Below are 18,933 nucleotides of genomic sequence, written 5' to 3'. Positions count from 1 at the left end.
TTGCTATTCAGGTCTGGTTAATTGGCAGAACTACTTACAACAGTGCCTGGAATCAAACTCATGAAGCATATCCCATTCCTGAGTTCTTTGATATTCAGACTTAAGCAATAAAAAAAGCCTTGCATAATGGATTTCCACTGCAGTAGCTCTGTTCTGTATATATATCCTACATGTGAATTATTTTTGCCCAGAAGTTAAAAAGAGCTGTTTTCACATGCAATAAAATCACTTGAAAATATCTATTTCCCTACCTTGTATGCTTTGGGGAAAAAAAAAAGTTTTAAAAGAAGTTTTACTAAATTTATCAAATATCTTCCTTCAGTGATTTTCTTTCAAAATTTAGCTTCCAAATGCCCTATTTCTTAATGCATCATTCATGTTTGATTTATTAACTTTCTCACCTTAGGCAATAGTTTGCAACAGAAAAGTATATTTGCAGTAAAAAGTCAAGTGTGTGAGGGAGATTACTCTGAGATTTCTTTTCCCCATAGTAAAACTTCATAGTATTTTCTCCTTAAAAAAAGTTCTAATGACAAATAATACAGAATGTCAATTCATTTTTTATTACTGCACCATTACGAGAATGGTGAATTTCTCACTGGTTTTCATGAGTCCAGGACTGAGATAATAATTTCCTGTTTTAATATGCAAGACTATGAATGGGGGATTTTAAAAAAAAGTATTATTAATTGATTGAAAAGCATGCATACTACCAATTTTCCTTAAAAATATTTCCCTCAAAGGAATGAAAAACTGAAGATATTTTCCACAGAGATGTTTGAAAAATAAATGTCATTTCCTGTCTCTACTGCTGTAATATTAAATTGCTGCCGTGGACCTATATTGGTTTCACAAAGACAGTTTTATGTAACTGAGGCCACTGATTATAAAAGGGGACGTGAAGCTGTCTCACAATCAGATTTTAAAATACATTTCTGTTTATATACATAAAAATATAGACATACTTATACTATTTAAATTGTAAGGAAAAAAATCAATTCAGGGATGAAATTTTTAGCATATTGACTTTTGAACAGTTCAGTAAAGGAAAAGTTTGCTTTTACATAGAAGGGTTTTCTTCTGATTGCAGGTACAAAATTTTACTTTGTGCAACTTGAAAAATTCGGTTTGGCCAGTTTTCTTATACTGTCAGAATTGTTTCAAGTGAAACAAGCAGCACTTATGGGAAAAATACATAAAAAGAATTTGAGCACAACATACAGTTCTAAGCTCTAGAGAGTTTTTTGCATCCTTAATCCTTTTCCTATAACTTGTGATTGGGCTGAACTCAGCTCATGCTATTCCTTACTTCATTAATGCAGAGGATTTTTGCAGTGACACTGGTAACACCTGATCTCTGTAAATCCATTAGTTATGTTAACATCCAATTACATAATCCATTGAATATAGATATGACAGGAAAAACGTCACTAGATAGATTAACTCAGGTTTACTGATATAGAAGGGAGCTTTTAAGCAAAGAACAGAAGAAACGCCCAGGGGCAGATGTTATAGCACACACTCTAAGGATTAATATAACCCAACATGTCTTTGTGACACTACAGTTCAAATTTGAGACAGACACTTGCACTGCATGAAGTGTTTTAGAGAAGTATTTGTTTTGGGAAAATCAGAGACACTAGGTAATCCTGCATACTACAGTTAGAAAGTGTGGAACCTGTGTTCTGTCACGTACTTTCTCAATGCTGGATATCATAAAGGCTCTGCAAGAAAATATTGCACGACCACAGTTCTGCAGAGATCTTGGAAATATTCATTGGGTTATTCATAATAAACTGATAAATTCCCCATCAGAAAAGGACCTGTCAGTTTTAGTTATTCTACACTCGTTAGAATCATCTTTAAGAAAGTGCAGGGCCATGTTGCAAGAGTTAGATTTCATCAGCATAGTCCTAAAAAGATGGATTTAAATAAATTTATGTAGTTTTTCTCCAGATTGAATCTGTTCGTACAGTTAATGCCTTTTCTTCATTTCAACATCAATAAATAGTGAGCATAAACATTTACTGCTCTTGGTGTGCGCATAGCAAGAAATCCAACTCATACTTTCATTTTTGAAGTGATTATATCTGCCAAATCTACTGCTTTCTGGCACAAAAGGATAATTTGTGGATTTGAGGGTGCACGGCGATATTGTTACTGAAGTGTGGCTACGGAGTTAGAATGGCATTGTAAATAGCAATGGAAAAATGCAGGCAAAATGAGTTAAGTAACCAGAGTGCAGACAGATGGGTCCCAGTGTTTTACAGCCATCAGAAATGCTTTGCATTAGTGTCCCTGACCTGAATTAGGATTTTTCTGCTATACTTTGTATTACATTAAAATGTTCTACTCAAATTACATCGTAACTGAATTATAAGAATGCAGAGTATACTTGTACTTTGGGTACTTCAAGATGCCTCTTACAGTTTGAAAGATCCACTGACATCACTGTTCTTTGGCTTTAAACTAGTAAAGACTACTATCAATGGTATTTAATTTTTAGAAGATTAAGACCACCACACTGAGTTCGCAAGACGATCATATAACTTCAGGTTTGCCACAGGTATATCAGGTATTTGTGCATTTTCAACAAAGCTGAAGCAAGAGTCAGTAAAGCATAAGAACTGTTCTTTAACCTCCAAACCCAGCATTTCATGGAATATTCAATGCCTACTACATGCACAGAAAAATTCAGAAGTGATTAACTGACTGCATACACAATCCTTATGTTCATCAAAATTTCTGTCCCTGTAACCATCATCAAGGGATAACATTTTAATCCTTCAGCTTGATTTCCTTTGGTTAGGGTAGACTGTACTACAGCTGTCTTTTACAGGAAGATAATAAACATGAAGCACAAATTGTTTAAACTACACTTTTAAATTACTTACACTATAAATGCAGAGTAAACCCAAATCTATTCTTTACATCAGATGATCTGCATATACATACACTTTCACACAGATCTGCTTGTGTGCCATTTCATCAAAACCATTTGCTTGGAATCAAATTCCAGATAGCACTTATCCTGCAATAGAGTAATCATGTTTTTTATGTCACAATCAATTTCACTCACTCACTTACTTCCTTGTACTAATTAAGTCCAGAAAAAGCTTGTTCAAGCCCTTCACTTCTACTGCTGTGAAATGATCTTAATATTTCAGTGGAGGATCAGAAGTTATTTGTGGTACGTTCTCAAAGTACTCCTAGGTTACGTTTCATAGTGGGAAAAATACAGAAAAGAGCAAATACACAAGGTAAAATATTAACCATTAAAACATTACAAGTGTTCAAGTAGAATGAGTGTTCTCCCTAGAAATGAAAAGCAGAGTCAATATGTGGAGATTTCTGTCCTTATCCTTGCCAATAGCTCCTTCAGCCATTCACACTTAGCGTTACTTCGTAAACAGTAACCTTCAAGAAACAAAGTGAAATATTCTCTGTCTGGTAGCCAGAGTATAACGAGAGTACATTGATTATAAGTGCATGACAGTGTATTTTCTGCAAATGTGGAAGGCCACTACAATTTTAACTAAAGAAAATCAAGGGGAGAAGGAGCCACAGAAGTGGTATTAGCAGTATTTGTAATCCATTTTGCTATGGAAACTGTTACTTTGTGGAATCCCGGTCTGGTGTGAGCAGAGGTTACTAGGAAAGAAAGACAGCTGTTAGAAGGCTATCAGTGCAATTCATAATGGTAGTGATAGGAAGGTGATTAGCTCCCACATCCTCTTTCCTTTTTATCATTAAATCATGGCACACTGTTAACATGTTGCTTTTTCATAAGTGATTACTGCAATTTTCCTACAGAAAAATCTGAGAGATTAGTTTAGAATGTGTAAAAAGAAAAGAAGAAAAAGAACACCAATACTATGCCTCCTTTAATAACAGCCTGTACTTCAATAGCTTGTGCCACTTTGTTTACCTACTGAAATATATCCTTGAAGATTAAGTATATACACTTAGCATGTGGCAGCTGCCAAATCATGGAAGATGTTTCCCACTAAAACTGTCACTGCATTAATGACAGTAAGTACCTTGGAAAATATAGATTCTTAAAAATAAGGTTATGTTTTTGCTTCCTCTGAATAGGAAGCAGTGTAATCACCCATTCTACAAGGAACACTACAATAAAACAAACCAAAGGTAAATGACTAATTAAAATTAACCAACCTCACTGAGTGAACCAGACTCTTCTTTATATGACCCTGTCCAACAAACTTCTATGCCTAAATTTCTGGTGATAAGCAGAAGTTTAGAAAAGGTCCCATTAGCTGTGACTGCACCCATTCTCGGCCCATATACCATAAATAATCCTCCAGTTCCGTAAGTGTACAGAAATATATGGTATAGACAAATACTTGAGGGGAAGAGAGACACTGTAGGTAACTAGATTATACAAAAATTGTTTCAGCATAGGCTTCACATGCAAGAAGGGAAAAACTAAAGTCAGGATCGTGCTAGAAAAATATGACAGTACATATATAAATAAGTAATTGAAGTACACTTATCTGAAGAAAGACTGCTGAAATAAAGTTCAAGCACGCTTACCAACAGAAAAAAGTATATGCAGTTGTGCAACAAATGATAATATATAGAAGAAGTGAGACGTAAGGGTCACTTGTGTGATGTCACTTTACTCTTTAGCAATAACAGAACAGTTCTCAAACGCAGGACTGACTTCTCAAGGAGAGACAGAAATTGTGCCACAGTAGAGATTCATTGCTGGAGGAGAACTGGGCTGGTGAGGGAGATTCAGTAAGTTGGGTAGAGTGGGGGCTTCATGAAAACGAGACTAATGATGCACTCATCCTACAGCGAGCAGTACCCCTCCACAACTCTGGAATAGCCAAAGTTTTTCTATACAACTAATGCACACCTGCTTCCCTTGCCAGTCCCTGCAACAGTTTTCTCTTCTAGTCTGTATAACTATTGCATGAGTTGTACTCAGACTGAATTGAGTGACAGAAAGATGAAATGCATCCTGGCAGATCTGAGGGGAATGGAGGAAAAAAAAAGATGTTACTGTAGTATAATCAGGAGGGGAGTTATTTTCTGTACAATATTGGGAGATTGCACCATAATTTTGCTTTTGGATCTCAGTATTTTATTGTGACAAAAACAAAGTTCAGAGAGAGCAGTTTGTTCAGTGCATGAACATTTGATTAAAGGTGAACACAAACAAGTGAACAGAGACATGAATGCTTAACAGAGAAGTGAACAAGGCAGAAAAAAGAAGAATCATTAAAATCTCAGTTTTATAGGAAGGGAGTTACACTGAGATGGAAGGCTTAACCTGAACATCAAGGAAATCTTCCCTACCAAGATGGAAATTTGAGAACAGTCATCCAGTGAAAATACCAAAAGCATAGATTCTTCTTATTTTGCAGTATATACTGTCCAAGTAATATGAAAGTGATTCTGCATGTAAAGGGGATAAGCAAAGAGGTTTTTGTTTGTTGATGGGGTTTTTTTTGTTGTTGTTTTGTTTTTTAAATCTTTTAACATGAGTCATTCAAAGCCAAATGAGCTTTTGGCTGAACACTCTATATGTTCCTCTAGTTTTATATAAAGAATAGAGAACAAATAGAGAAACAAATTACTTTGAAATATTAATTTATTATCTTTCATATCCAATTCTAATATTTCCTTTTATATTTCAGGGTGCAGGTTGAATTCTATATGAATGAAAATACATTTAAAGAGAGACTAAAGCTCTTCTTCATCAAAAACCAAAGATCAAGTAAGCAATTGCATGAATTGTTAAGCATATTTGTGAAACTTTGAGTAAAATCCAATTCAATTGAAGGCAACAATATGGGCTTTGGAATTAATTGCTGGTTTTTAGTTGGAGAATCAGGTTTAAGAAAGCTTCAGGAGTTTCATCCACAGGGAATGCATTATTTATTACACTTACATAGACACACATTAAAATAATAAAAAAAAAACAATCCCCAAAACAAAGTAGTCAGAATTAGTAAGTTCAAACACTCCTTCTGCTTATCTTACTTCATGTCCAAATACTCAGAACCAGAATCCCCCCAAATATAATCTCCAAAAACCTGCTTCTGACATAGTCACCTGCCACTCATTGAAGTGAACTCATTCAATCCTCCCTTGACACTGGAGGAATCTATTGCCCAGCAGCATGAGGGAGCTGATAAGCAAAGATATTAGATCTTACTCTGTATTTGGTGAGAGCACTGAAACCCTTCCTTCACAAATTAAAGATGTACGTGCTGTCATTGAGAAAACTGTCACTAGTATCAGCAATTTTTCAGATAGTATGACTAAACCAAACTAAACATGTTCACCAAACAGTTTTTGCTTAATATCAAGTGGTTTTGTCAGTCAGAGCAGTCAATTCTAGAATTTATATGAGTTTTCTACAGAATACTGTTCTCATCTAAATCACATACAGGCCAGTAGCTAGAAATATCAGCTGTTTTATTCATTATTTTTCTGGTTTAAACTGATAAAACAAGCCTTCTTCTATGTCTAATGTCAACTTAGCTTTCACTCAATCTTCTGCAAGCAAATGTCTAACCAAGTTCAAATAATGTATGAAAAAAAAGAGAAAGATGACGTATTTGTATGACTTGCTTGTACTTGCCAAGATCACACACTGCATTATCACAGCCTAAAATAAGTCTCAAAGGGAAAAAATAAGTGAAGTTTCAATTCAGTAAAGAGGGAATAAAAGATAACCATCACTGGGATATAAATTATTGACAGTATATTTTGGCCCAACTCCTAAAGCCAGCTGCTACTGAGATGATTTTGCTAAAACCCAGAAATGTATTAGTGACTCATGAAAGAGGAATAATGGAAGGTGATTGTAAAATTCTCATCTGGTGCCTCTATCACTCTGTTTAGATGAGCTCTCTAAATCTGACAATTAATCTCCAAAAATGCTTGCAAGGAAAGCAGCAAGAGTTTATAACAAAAGTGAAAGTCACAGTCAGAACTAGTGAATGCCTGCAAAAACAGCAAATACTTGTTCAAACCAAGCAGGAAACATTAAGATTTGACATAGGTATATTTAGTTCACAAAACAAATAGATTTTGAATTGTTATTATCAATTCTTCTTTTAAAGAAAACAAGAGTATGTAATAACTTGGTCACATAGACACAGTGAAATTACATTCTCATTAAAAAACAAATAACTGAATAACAGTATATGATTGATGTAGCTGAATACAAGTTTCTGGCACCCATGTCAAAATACAGAGATATTCTGTGCAAATGACCCTGCTACTTGAAAAATCTGGCTGTGAATGAAGAAAAAGAAATTAAGTCAAGCAGACCATGGTAACAGCATGTGAAATAGAGAACAAAAATAGACAGCAAGCAAACAGACATATGAAATGCTTCCTTTGTAACAGAATAATAACTGAAAATCTATTTTAGATGCCTTCTCTGGTGATCATCCCCCTCCTTGCCACATTTGAAATCCTAGATCTCCACGACAGTGGAACACACGCTTTGCTTCCAACTCACATGTGATGTCCCCAACTATGAGGCTACAGAAGATTTCTACTGGACAAAAAATACTTTTATCAGTCCTACACTAATTCCCAAAACTTTAGCAAGGGTAACTACATGTGCTCCGTCTGCCAGCACACTCTGTTTCTAAAGGCTAAGGCAAACAGAACTAGGAGAGATGACCTTCTGAATCAGTACAGACTTGAAGCCTGTTCTTTCATATTTGTGTTTTAATAACTGACCCGATCAAGGTACAGGACCTATACTATTGCCCTACTTTATATATAACCCCAGCCATGATATGCACTCGAGATGGACACTGACCAGAACCCTGAGATAAAAGCATGTCTAGTGTGAAAACCCTGCCTCACATTCTGGGAACAGCCATGGCTATGAAGATATCCAAAGCCTGAGTTGTAAATCTATCAGAACTAAGGTTTGAGGGTTAAGAATTTAAGGCAGCAAGCAGGAACATAGGTCCCTTGTACTGATGTATTTTTTAATCAGAAAAGCACTATTTGCTTTTGGCATTTAAACCAACATGAAATTTCAAATGATGATTAGAAACCAGTGTAGAAAATAAGTGTTTCACCCCAAGATTAACGTTCACAGAGAAAAAAACCAGAAGAAAAACAATGGACTTCTGTACTCATCAAAGAAAGTTAAACAACACAAAATTGGCGAGGAAAAGAATTCCTGATAGGCTTTTTTTGTTTGTTAGGTTTTGTTTTTTATTTTTTAAACATTATCTGCTTTTCTAGTTGTAATAGCATAGTTGTTATGGCAACCATTCATACTCCAACAGGCTTCCACAAAAGGGTTAGGACAAACAAACAACTCACGTTTTCTTCACCAACAGTTCAAAAAAAGCTGCAAACAAGGATCATAGAGCTCTCCAAGTCAAATAACAGGATGACAACACCTTACACACATTACTTCCTTCCTTCCTTCCTTCCTTCATGCAGCCTCCCGTTCCACTTACTACTTCACTCCCTTCACTGTTGGGGAATAAATTGCCTGTGGCTAATTACTCTTGATAGGACAGCACGAATCATTAGGTTAATGTTCTCAAATCAAATTACCAGTAACAGCTGTGGGACTTCTCATGGTCCACGGGATTTTAACCCCTAGAATGAAGATGCAATAAAAATCCATGCAGTTCTAATGTGATGACTGCAACTTCACAGTTAAAAATAGTAAGGAGTTTTGTATAATAAACTGTGAGATTTCTTCCAGCAATTGCATGGTAGTATACTTAAGACTCTATATTTTCTATTTTTCTGTGGTTGTAGCAGATTTAAGTTTTAAAGGGAAAGGAACCAGTAGATATAAAAAGTGATTTATCAGTTTTACCTGTAGGGTGCTGATTTTGAACTTAAAACCGAGTAAAATAAAAAAAAAATGTAATATAATTATGATTTTTTTCTTAAAAGGGAATTTATACACACATAAGTAATTGTATTGAGTTCAGCAGACCTGCTGAAGTATTTGCAGGACAACAATAAAGCATACTGTCCTTACTATGACTAGGTGCAAGTGTAGTCACATCTGGGTAAGGCTCAGTCAACAGTATTCTGCTTTGGGCAGAAGGGTTCAGCTGTGCAGAAGTGGACTCTCAGTCCACAAGACTGAAAAAAACAATTAATGCTTAAAGTGATCTCCACCCATTTAACATTAGTCAGCTAACAGTTTTAACTTAATTAGTGAATGATAGCTTAAAACTAAGAGTCAGATGCAAATATTTACACTATCAAAAAAGTCTATTGAATTTAATAGCAATACTGAAAATTTAAACTCTAATCCTCTAATTACTGCAAAATTGCATAAAATTACAGTGAAGTTCCACTGTAGCAGAAAAATGTCTCCAATGAGCCCGTGTGATAGGAATAAGTGTCCATGTGGATCCCTTTAAAGGAAAATCCTGTCTTTGTGCAGTAGACCTATGTTTGTGGGAAGTACTGTAATATTTTGTGATAGTATTTGTGATATATCCTTTCAGCTAGAACATTTCAATATTCACATGGTCTGTAGAACAAGTTGTTGATTCAGTTCAGTTGTGCATTCAGCATGACTTTCAGATGTCCTGATTCTTGAATGCATAACGATTCAACTTCAACATTAAATAACTACAGTTAAATAAAAGTTGGAGTAGAATTAATATATTCTGTATGTGAAGCTACTGCATGAGGACTTTCAGATATTAATATTTAAATACTTTCCATTGTATATCCTCTGTCGATGGCTGAAAGTATGTTTTCTTCATGTTGCTGTATCTTGCATCTCAAAAAGCATTATCTAGTTCTCGTTCCCCTTTCAAGAAGATGGACTTTTAAAACTACCAAAGGCCCAAAAATGGCATCAATAAAGATGAATGGCATAGAGTAGTTTTCAAACAAATGACTGAGCAGTTATTTACGTTAAAACTGACTGAGATTTCTGGAGGATGGAAAAGTGCACTATTTGTGTATCCAACATGTCTATTCTTACATTCCTCCATGTGATGTGCCAATTGTCAGGGACAGGTGACTGGCTAAATGGACCTTTGCTTTGTTACCCCATGACTATTCCAGTTCCTTTTAGTTTTACCTTAAAGGTGGGTTTAAATACCTGGATTTATTTCATTATTTTCTTTTGTCTTCAAAATAGGTCTGAGAATACGATTATTCAATTTCTCTCTCAAGCTACTAAGCTGTTTCTTATACATAGTTCGTGTGCTCCTGGATGATCCTACACAAGGACTTGGATGGTAATGTTTGAGGTTTTTTCTCACTTCTACTCTTAAAGCATTGTTTAAATTATAAGAAATAAATTAACAAATACATACTTGATATTCTGTCAACAGGGATTTGGTTTTATGTCTTACAGATATCTTGAATGAATTATAAAGCTAGTCTTACACTGTAAATGGAAATAAGAATTAAAATAACAATACAATTTTTTCACTTTACTGCTAAAATAATCCTGGCTCTCTGCTTAGATACTGTGCATCAGATATAATTGTGCAAACATATATATTTTGGTTGCATTATTACATAACATTTCTATGTAAAATTGCAAATATCTGATGGCTAGTTTATGTAACAGTTCTTTTAGGATTTTACTTCAGGGTCATGAAAAAGTCTCCCTGAAAAACAAGACCTTCAAAAACCTGGTTTTTTACTTTACATGTTTCTTAGAATGTCTCTTCAATGAGAGGAAATGGAGGGTGGAAATAAGCTGTGAAGTTTTTGCAAAATTTTTCACAGTGATGGAGAAGAGAAAATCCATCCTTAGAAATGTAGGCATATTAAGCACAGCAACTCAGGGACTTAAAAGTTCACATCTAATCATAGTTTCTGGCATGCTGCTATTCTTTTTTCATGAGACCTCTCGTGAGCCCAGATGAGTATGTTATACTGCAGGTGATGTCTGGGTATGCTGGACAGGTTAGAGCATCAGTACTGCCACAGATATACTTTGATATTTTTGTGTTTATAGGTAAAGACGCATATTCATAGTCATCTACAGACTGCTGAATTCCTCACACCTTTCCTAACATGTTTGTTCCTGCAAACTAAATATTTAACAATTCACCAGCTAGAGACTGTATTTATATTTTCTATAGATGTTATTCCCTTATATTGTGTTGTGGTACATTTAGGAGACTAGTTAGTTTGTTCTGTCTCTGAATAACATTTGTCTGGCTCAGAAGTTTCAGACAAGTCCTTCTGCATGCTCACTAAGACCTCAGTCCTAGAAGCTGTGCCAGACAAACCCTAGCCCTGTGCCAAAATTTTACCCCATTAATATTAATGGTTTTATCCATAGAGATACTGAGGGCTTGATACCAAAACTACCACTTGGATGCATTCTTAAAAATTGGTAATATGAAAGAAAAAATTCCTAGATATTGCATCACAGCCCAGTGAAAGAAACTACTCAGCGTGCCGAGATTGTGGCCACAGAAAACATTTTTGCCTTGTTCTTTTTAAAGTGACAAATCCAGGAGGAATGCTTCTCATCAGATTTATTTCCTGTTTTTCAGAAATGCCTGCACAAGTTGGTAGATTTCATTTACTCCTTCAGGCACAGCAGGTGGTACGGGAAAGAGCTTAAAGCATAAAGCATCCTTATTAATGGATACAATTTACCACCTGTCCACTGATAGTTGATAAAAACACAGTTGTTGCTAATCTGTGGTCTACAGATCCCTTTCTTTTTTACTGACCTTGCTTGCCAAGTATAAGCAAGGATATTTTTCCTGTTTAGAGAAATATATATTCCCACTTCCTCACATGACCATTTGAGAGGAGGATTTGTTCCAGCAATTCAGGGCAAGTTAACCTCATATGTGTATAGCAGCCAATTTTTTTTTTTAATTGGGTATCAGTAATTTTGTACTTGAATTACTGCTGCATTAATATCCGGCCCTCCTCACATCCTCAAAAGAGGATATCAAGTGGAGTTTGCTGCAGCCTTTCCTGCTGAGAGTGTGGCAGGTATATGTGCTCTTTCTATCACAGCCTACCCATGTGATAGGTTTTCTAGTATCTCTTGATCTTCAGTATATATTGTATACTTGGTTTAGCTTTACAAAGTATAATTTCAGTTGTTTTGTTTGTAAATTAGAACATATTTGAAGACAAATCTTTAAAAAATGTAACCTGAAATGTTTCATAGTCCTTTATCTATAGATGCGGAGCACATACAGTTGTTCTTTCTAAAAGCTGCTTTACTTTTAAAAACGTTTGTATCCATTGCCTAGAATTTCAAACTATAGTATGTATTTTATAGAATATTTAATAATGTAATTAATATCCCTTTCCTCCCATATGTTTTTATGACTGTGTTCCCAAATACATTTGCTAATGGATTTGGACTTTGCATGGATGGTATGACAACATCAGTAAGGAATTAAATCGGAGTTGTTCCACCAACCAAAACTACACACCTGGAACAATTGATTGGTAAGTTCCTAATTTACAAAAGCAAACCAAAAGTCTGCATAATGGTGGGAAGGGGAGGAAAACAGGAAGACAAATCCATTTCCATCTGGAATGGTGACATGTTAACATATAATAGTGATGTTTCTGTAACTCTCAAGCAATTGTGTTTCTGACTGTTCAAAGCTGCCTTTAATATTGTAATTATTATTATGCACTTATGCACTGATTGCATAAGTGACCTGCTGGACTGGATGCTCCTGTGAGATCTGATGCTTATACCTTGCAGAAAAAGAATGGATGTCCTTATTTAAAAAACAGTTCTGATTAGCAGCAAATGGCTGACAGTAAAGTATCATGCCATTGAGTGTGTCACATTCCAGTGGGTACTGTACCAAGTGCCTATTAGCATTGGGACTAGTAAATACTAAGACAACATGATTTTTCCAAGATACCACGACCCCTGAGAGTTAGATACCATTTATACCATTATACCATTACACAGAGCAAAAAGTTCACACAAAAGGATTGCCAATTTCCAACAGGGAACCTAATGATTGGCTCTGGGTTAGAAATATAAGCAATGTGGATACTCAGTAGATAACTACTGATTTGAGGTTTTTATTACTGAGAATATTTTTAAATAAGGCTGCTCTAATTTCCAGTCACGTGTACAGCTTTTTTTTTCTTTTTTGTTCAAAATACCAGATTTTGATTAATTTCATGTTTATTTTCTTATTTTAATGAACAGGTCTCCCATTATTTGGGTGAACCGAAGCTTACCTTTATGGGGATTACAGGTAATATGTAAATGACCAATTCAATGATTTCCATTTAAAAACTGTAGATTATATTGATTGATAGCATTGTAGCAATGTTAAAGTTGATATTAGCAAGGAAATCTACTTGAACACCAAGTACAGCAAAAAATAAGCTTATCTAACTGATTTGAATTTATATGCCTTTACAATATATTTACAATGTATTGAAGCTTATTAAAAAAGTAGAATTAGATGGTCTTTCTCTTAGAATTATCAAGCTCTGTTGAGTCAAGAAGTGTAGTCACTGTTTACTCTAGTGATGAGTTTAAATTTCATATTTGCTTATGAGTAGCCTTTGACATGCTTCATGGACTTCCTTGTTAGATACACTAGATACCTAAAATTACTCCATAATATAGAAGCTTACAAGTGTAGAGGGGTATGTCACAAAAGAGGCACAACATCAGTACTTTGTGGGAGATGTCATGAAGTTTGTGGTTCAATCCTCAGTGTCCTGAGGCCTGCTCATTTTGGGAACACTTTTTTTTTTTTAACTTGAGGACAGTGCTGTTGGAATTCTCCCTGTGAAATGTGTTTTTCTACTAAGAATTAATTAAGTTTCTGGAATATACCCCATTATATTCTTTCACCATGATTGGTGCAATGCCATTATGATAATTTGTACCTCTATAATACACAATTTTTCTAAGGGAAGAATCTCTTAATGAAAATATCTTTCAATTCCTTGCTTAGAGTATGCACAGTTTGAATCATTTTTGACCTACACATTCAGATTACTGTAAAATTTAATTAAAATACACTGAGATATTTATTTGCTTATGAATAGTCTTATTCTAGTAACTTTATTTGATAAAGAGGAATTTATACCTATGTTTATGTGTATGCATGTGTAAATACACATGCATTCCTAATAGATTATGTACAACAGTTGCAAAAAAAGATTTATTTTTTATTGGAAAATATAACCTGAGTTTATATAAAACAGTAATAATCACTTGGAGAAACTGATCTACTTTGATTGGATATATTAATAATTTTCCAATCCATAGCATCTTTTTTAACTCCAGCTAATGATATTGTGAGTGCAAATAGTGCACTCCTCCAAATTTTCAGTATTAGTGAGCATTAATTTAAAATGAGAAATCCTGAGGCTTAATGCTTCAGCTAAATTTGTACATCTTGATAGAATATTCCCACAATACGCATTAAAATACAAATACCTGCTATACAAATAAGTTTTATAGTTATTTAATATCTCTGAAGCTCTAAATATTTTTTTTACTATTTTCATATTTGACTATTTAAATATTTTTAAATTACATAATACATATACTAATAATATATAGTCAAGTGAAGGCTGGTAAGTTGATCTCAGCTGCATTTAAATATTAAAATCAATAATGATTCATCTTTATAATTTTTCAACTTTCTGAATTATATACAGTAAGAAGAATGTTTGCTTTTCCACACATTTATAACATCTTCACAGGAAAGTAAAGACGTGACTGGCTTCCATTTTATACAGCTTCCTTCTTCTCTTTCTCTGTTCTGTGAAAAGGTCTTGCTACCTTTTAGGAACAGACAAATGAAACTTGAGAAACTTGAGAAACAATCTGACAGACTGTGTATGCAGCTCTCTGAACACTGTGGAAAGGCCATGCTGCTGGATCTCTGGAGTGCTGTACTTGGAGAAGAGAAATGGAACTCATTTGATGTAGCCTGTGCTTTACTCAGAAAAATAACAATATCTAAGCTTCATGCTAAATGCTGTTAGCTGAGATGTTTTCAGAGGATACACAGAAAAGCTGTTTTATATTATCTTTTATTTTCATTGTAATGCTTAATAGCATATATTCTATAGAAGCCAGTATTAATACTCATATTTTTTCACTTCACTGAAGGTGTCTGTGGCTGTAATAAGTCTCTTTGAAACTCTACTGCTAAGTTATCTAAGCTACAAGGTAAGTACTTTTAGTTTCTCTTAGGCATAATTCATTACAAAAAGTAACTAAGTTAAATGTCTCAGTATAAAGTTCATGTACCTGTGCCCACACTGATGAACAAGCAAAAAGTTGAGAAAAACACACTTCTAGAGGATGGATATTGTCACAGGAAGCCCTGTTTCCTAAATTTATGAGCAAACTCTAATATCTAGAGCGTCAGAAATTAAGTCAGAAATTAAATTTTCCTTATTTTCCATTGTCCACTGGCACACTGTAATTTAAAAACACATTCTCTGAAGTGATCTTTATTCTTTGATACTGATTTTTCAGTTACACGTTTTTTTCTGTCTATCCATAATGCATTGCACATGATTCCCATTGATGTCAAAGCTGCAGCTACTCAGTATGTATAACTCAAGTCTCAGGCCTCTAAAACTGCACACCAAAAAACTAGTACTTTAAAAAAAAAATAATATGGATATCTACATACTTGTGTTATCCATCTCGCTGATGCTACTGGAACATCTTTGCAAAATGCCCTGAAACCATTTGAAGTGAATACGATGTGTTTTTGTATTTGCATTCTCTTTTATGTTTTTCCAATGTTTTTATTCAGTTTTCATAATTTCATTTTCATATGCTCTATCCTAGTGAGTTTTAGGTTCTCTGCATTTTTAGTACCTTCAGGAGAAAAGTACTAAAATCATTTAAAATCATTTTTCAAAGAAAATACAAAAAGATTTAGTTTCTAAAGCTGAAAATATCTTGGAGCATCATCTTTTTTTATTATTATTTTTCATATTACTGACATTCAGTAGCTATCAGAGCCACCACTGAATTTAGAGACTTGTTCTTTAGTTTGCTTATCAAGTGATTATGCCATAAATGTTTCCTTTAGTGCCCAATAATGCTAAGAAGCTGTCTAAAAATTATTCTTCTTAATCCTTGGAGCACGTATTATTTAGGAGTTGGTGGTTACAAATGCAAATCAATTATAGGCAGAAACTATCCAAAATTTACATGCCTAGTGGCAAAATAGTAAAGGGCAATCATGATTTGTACTGTTCCTAAGTTTATTGGGCAGCATTTTATCCTTATCCATTCTGCTTGTGATCTGCACCAATTTCAGTGAGCAGAGAAGATGAGAGAAATACTGGCAAGTCAGCTTCCATGAGAAGTCACTTACTAGAGTGTGATGGATGTAAAGCTCTGCTGCCCTGATTTGCTGCATATACCTGTCACAGAAGTTAAGGCAATTTTATCATGGCTGTATTTCCACGCCCCATAAGGGGAGGATTTTTATCTAAGGACTAATCTAAGGAACAATAAAAGTACTGAAATGCAGTTTTGCAATCCACCTGATGCAAAACACCCTCTTGCCTCTGGTCCTATTTTCTTAGTTTTACAGCAGTCTCTCAAAGCCAAGAAGGCTCTGCTTTCACCCACTGTAAGACATGGTCACAGGGTGACCAAAGGTGTCTTGGTTCATGTAAATCTGTGACAGATTACTTATTTTATGCCAGCACTTTCAAGACTTCTACGATTTAGGTGTAAGTCAGAGAATTAGCCAGGAAGAAAACAACAAGAAAGAGATGACTGTGTTTGTATTCATGTGCACATTAGTAGGATTTCACAAATAACCTCTAAAATAAATAAAGCAAGAGAATAATAAGAGAATACTCCAAGGAATTTACCTTTCTGATACCTGGTTGATGACATATGAGAAATGATTCAACATGCAGAATAGCAAGGAGATAGTAGTGTATAGTGCTACTACTGTACAGTGAATTTGCATTTGTTATTGCCTTTATATGGGGAGGAATCCAAAGAACGTAGAACTGTGTTATAGTGCTGATCACTTAGATCCAAGAAGGAATGGTTTACAATCTACATTCTCACAGTTTAAACCACTACATGAGGGTTTGCCCTTGGCCAGAACCCTGAAAGATGTCTGCATCAGAAATCTCCATTGTCAAAACTTGTCACAGACATCTGGCAATCCTACCCTATCACTTGTGCAGAAGCAGTCTTAGCTGCTTTTGGCAGTACCACACATTCTCACTGCAAAAGGCAGATTTGCAGACAACATGATGCATTTTTATGTGGAAGCCAGAATCTTACAGCTGCACGCATCCCTAATTACCTGGAGCCCATCCACACAGGCATTTTGCCTGCACAAGTGAATTATGTGACATTTCTTCTCTATAATGCAAAGAAGAAAGCTCTTAACATTAAAAACAAAGAAATTAGTGAAATTATGAAATGGATCAGTTTGAAAAATTAGATTTTATCTTGATTATTCTTACCAAAACCCCTCAGTTTACAGCCTCATAATTTCACTGGTATATCTGACTCCCACCAATTACAATTACATGGAAGATGACAATCCTTGCCTCTTAGGTACAATGTTTTCCAGGTGTGAAAATTTAAAAATGGAAAAAGAATTTTATATGCTATGGAGTTTGTATTTAATTTTCAGTGGTTATATCAGATAGTTATTTTAACGGGAAAGAATATGTTATTGCAACTGAAAATGTAATGCTCTACTGCAAATTCTTGTAATACTGCCATGGTATATCATGCATTGTTATTGCTTTACCTATGATGGAGTCTTGATATACAGCATTTGTAAAGCTGTAAGTCACTAAAGTTCAACTACCTTCTTTTTTAAATCTATGGATTTTCATCCCAACATTTAATCATCCACAGCCAATGCTCAGACGTGGAAAAAAAGTACTATTATCCCTATCCTATTGCTAGCAGTAAGCAACTTAAGAGATTACTCCCTGTTTCATTGAAGTATGTGGGAAGACCTCTAATTTCATGTAAGCAAGATCAAGTTCCAAAAAGCCCTGAAATGTACTGAAGTGTTTGTGGCAGAAATATAGAACTTGATGTTGTAGTCCTAATTCAAATATTAAACACTAGATTTTTTTCCTTATTTCCCTCTCCAAAACAAATGGCAGAGAAAAAATACTGAGTAAAGATAATGCAAAGGAAGGAAGGACTCACTGCAGAATACTTCTATCTTTCCCTCACCTATCTTCATTCCTCTTTTTAATACTTAATAAATTAATATCTTAATAGCAGGATTAGCAGTATTAAAGAGGAAGAAAAAGAGTAATAAAGAGTAATAAAAACTCTGTGACTATCATGCTAATGTGACTACCAAATGCTAATGATCAAAGATTAAGAGAAAAGCTGGTATTTTTTCTTTGGAAAATATGACATATTTGCATATTTTGCCACAAACTTCTATCAGAAGGATGTACAAAGCATGGCTCATCATCCATAACAAACATGAGTATGGACTACAGGGCAGTGACATGTGCATAGGGGTAATTCAAGCAGTTGATCTGATGGTAAAATTTTCTGAGCAGAGCATTTCCTTTGCACATATGTCTCTGCAACTCTTAATGCTGTACTGGGGCTTTGTCTCTAGTTTTAAAGTGTTCCAAGTCAATAAACATTATGATAAGAAAAAAATTGGCACAATCAAAAGCTAAAGCCTTGCAATGTAGGATTTTAAAGCTTTAGAGGCTTCCAAGAAAAAGAAGTAGAAATAGTTGTAGATAAAAGAGTTTGCCAGCAAGATAGTCAGTTACTTGTATGAAGATTCACTGAATTATTAAAAAGATAAATTTCTTAGGACAGGAACATCACCTCCTTATCTGTAAGTGTGCATGTAAAAATAAAAGTAAACTAACTTTTAAAGAGTGAAAAAGTAGAGATGGGATGTCTATGTGTGATTCCAAGGTACCTAAAAGAGCAATAGAAGACAACAAGAGCTTATTATT

The 18,933-nt window shown here is 34.7% G+C and overlaps 1 protein-coding gene and 1 long non-coding RNA gene across 6 annotated transcripts in view; one reads left to right on the top strand and one right to left on the bottom strand.

Moving 5' to 3' along the window:
- Window positions 1–18,933, top strand: part of KCNT2 (potassium sodium-activated channel subfamily T member 2) — a 119,081-nt gene that overhangs the window by 24,046 nt on the left and 76,102 nt on the right. For all 5 annotated transcript variants that reach the window (XM_027658496.1, XM_027658500.1, XM_027658499.1 and 2 more), the window contains exons 2-6: window positions 5,667–5,746; window positions 10,136–10,235; window positions 12,376–12,435; window positions 13,163–13,211; window positions 15,095–15,154. In XM_027658496.1, the coding sequence (XP_027514297.1) occupies window positions 5,667–5,746; window positions 10,136–10,235; window positions 12,376–12,435; window positions 13,163–13,211; window positions 15,095–15,154 (349 nt within the window). The remainder of the gene's footprint in view (window positions 1–5,666; window positions 5,747–10,135; window positions 10,236–12,375; window positions 12,436–13,162; window positions 13,212–15,094; window positions 15,155–18,933) is intronic.
- Window positions 14,822–18,877, bottom strand: LOC113954322. The gene is made up of 3 exons (XR_003530174.1): window positions 18,844–18,877; window positions 15,627–15,675; window positions 14,822–14,877 (listed from the first exon to the last, which is right to left on the bottom strand). It is a non-coding gene; the product is annotated as an uncharacterized LOC113954322 (long non-coding RNA).

Source organism: Corapipo altera, unplaced genomic scaffold, assembly GCF_003945725.1.
Source record: "Corapipo altera isolate COAL_440 unplaced genomic scaffold, ASM394572v1 79, whole genome shotgun sequence".
Taxonomy (NCBI): domain Eukaryota; kingdom Metazoa; phylum Chordata; class Aves; order Passeriformes; family Pipridae; genus Corapipo; species Corapipo altera.
The sequence above is the reverse complement of the archived record's forward strand: the minus strand, read 5'-3'. Positions and strand labels throughout refer to the sequence as shown.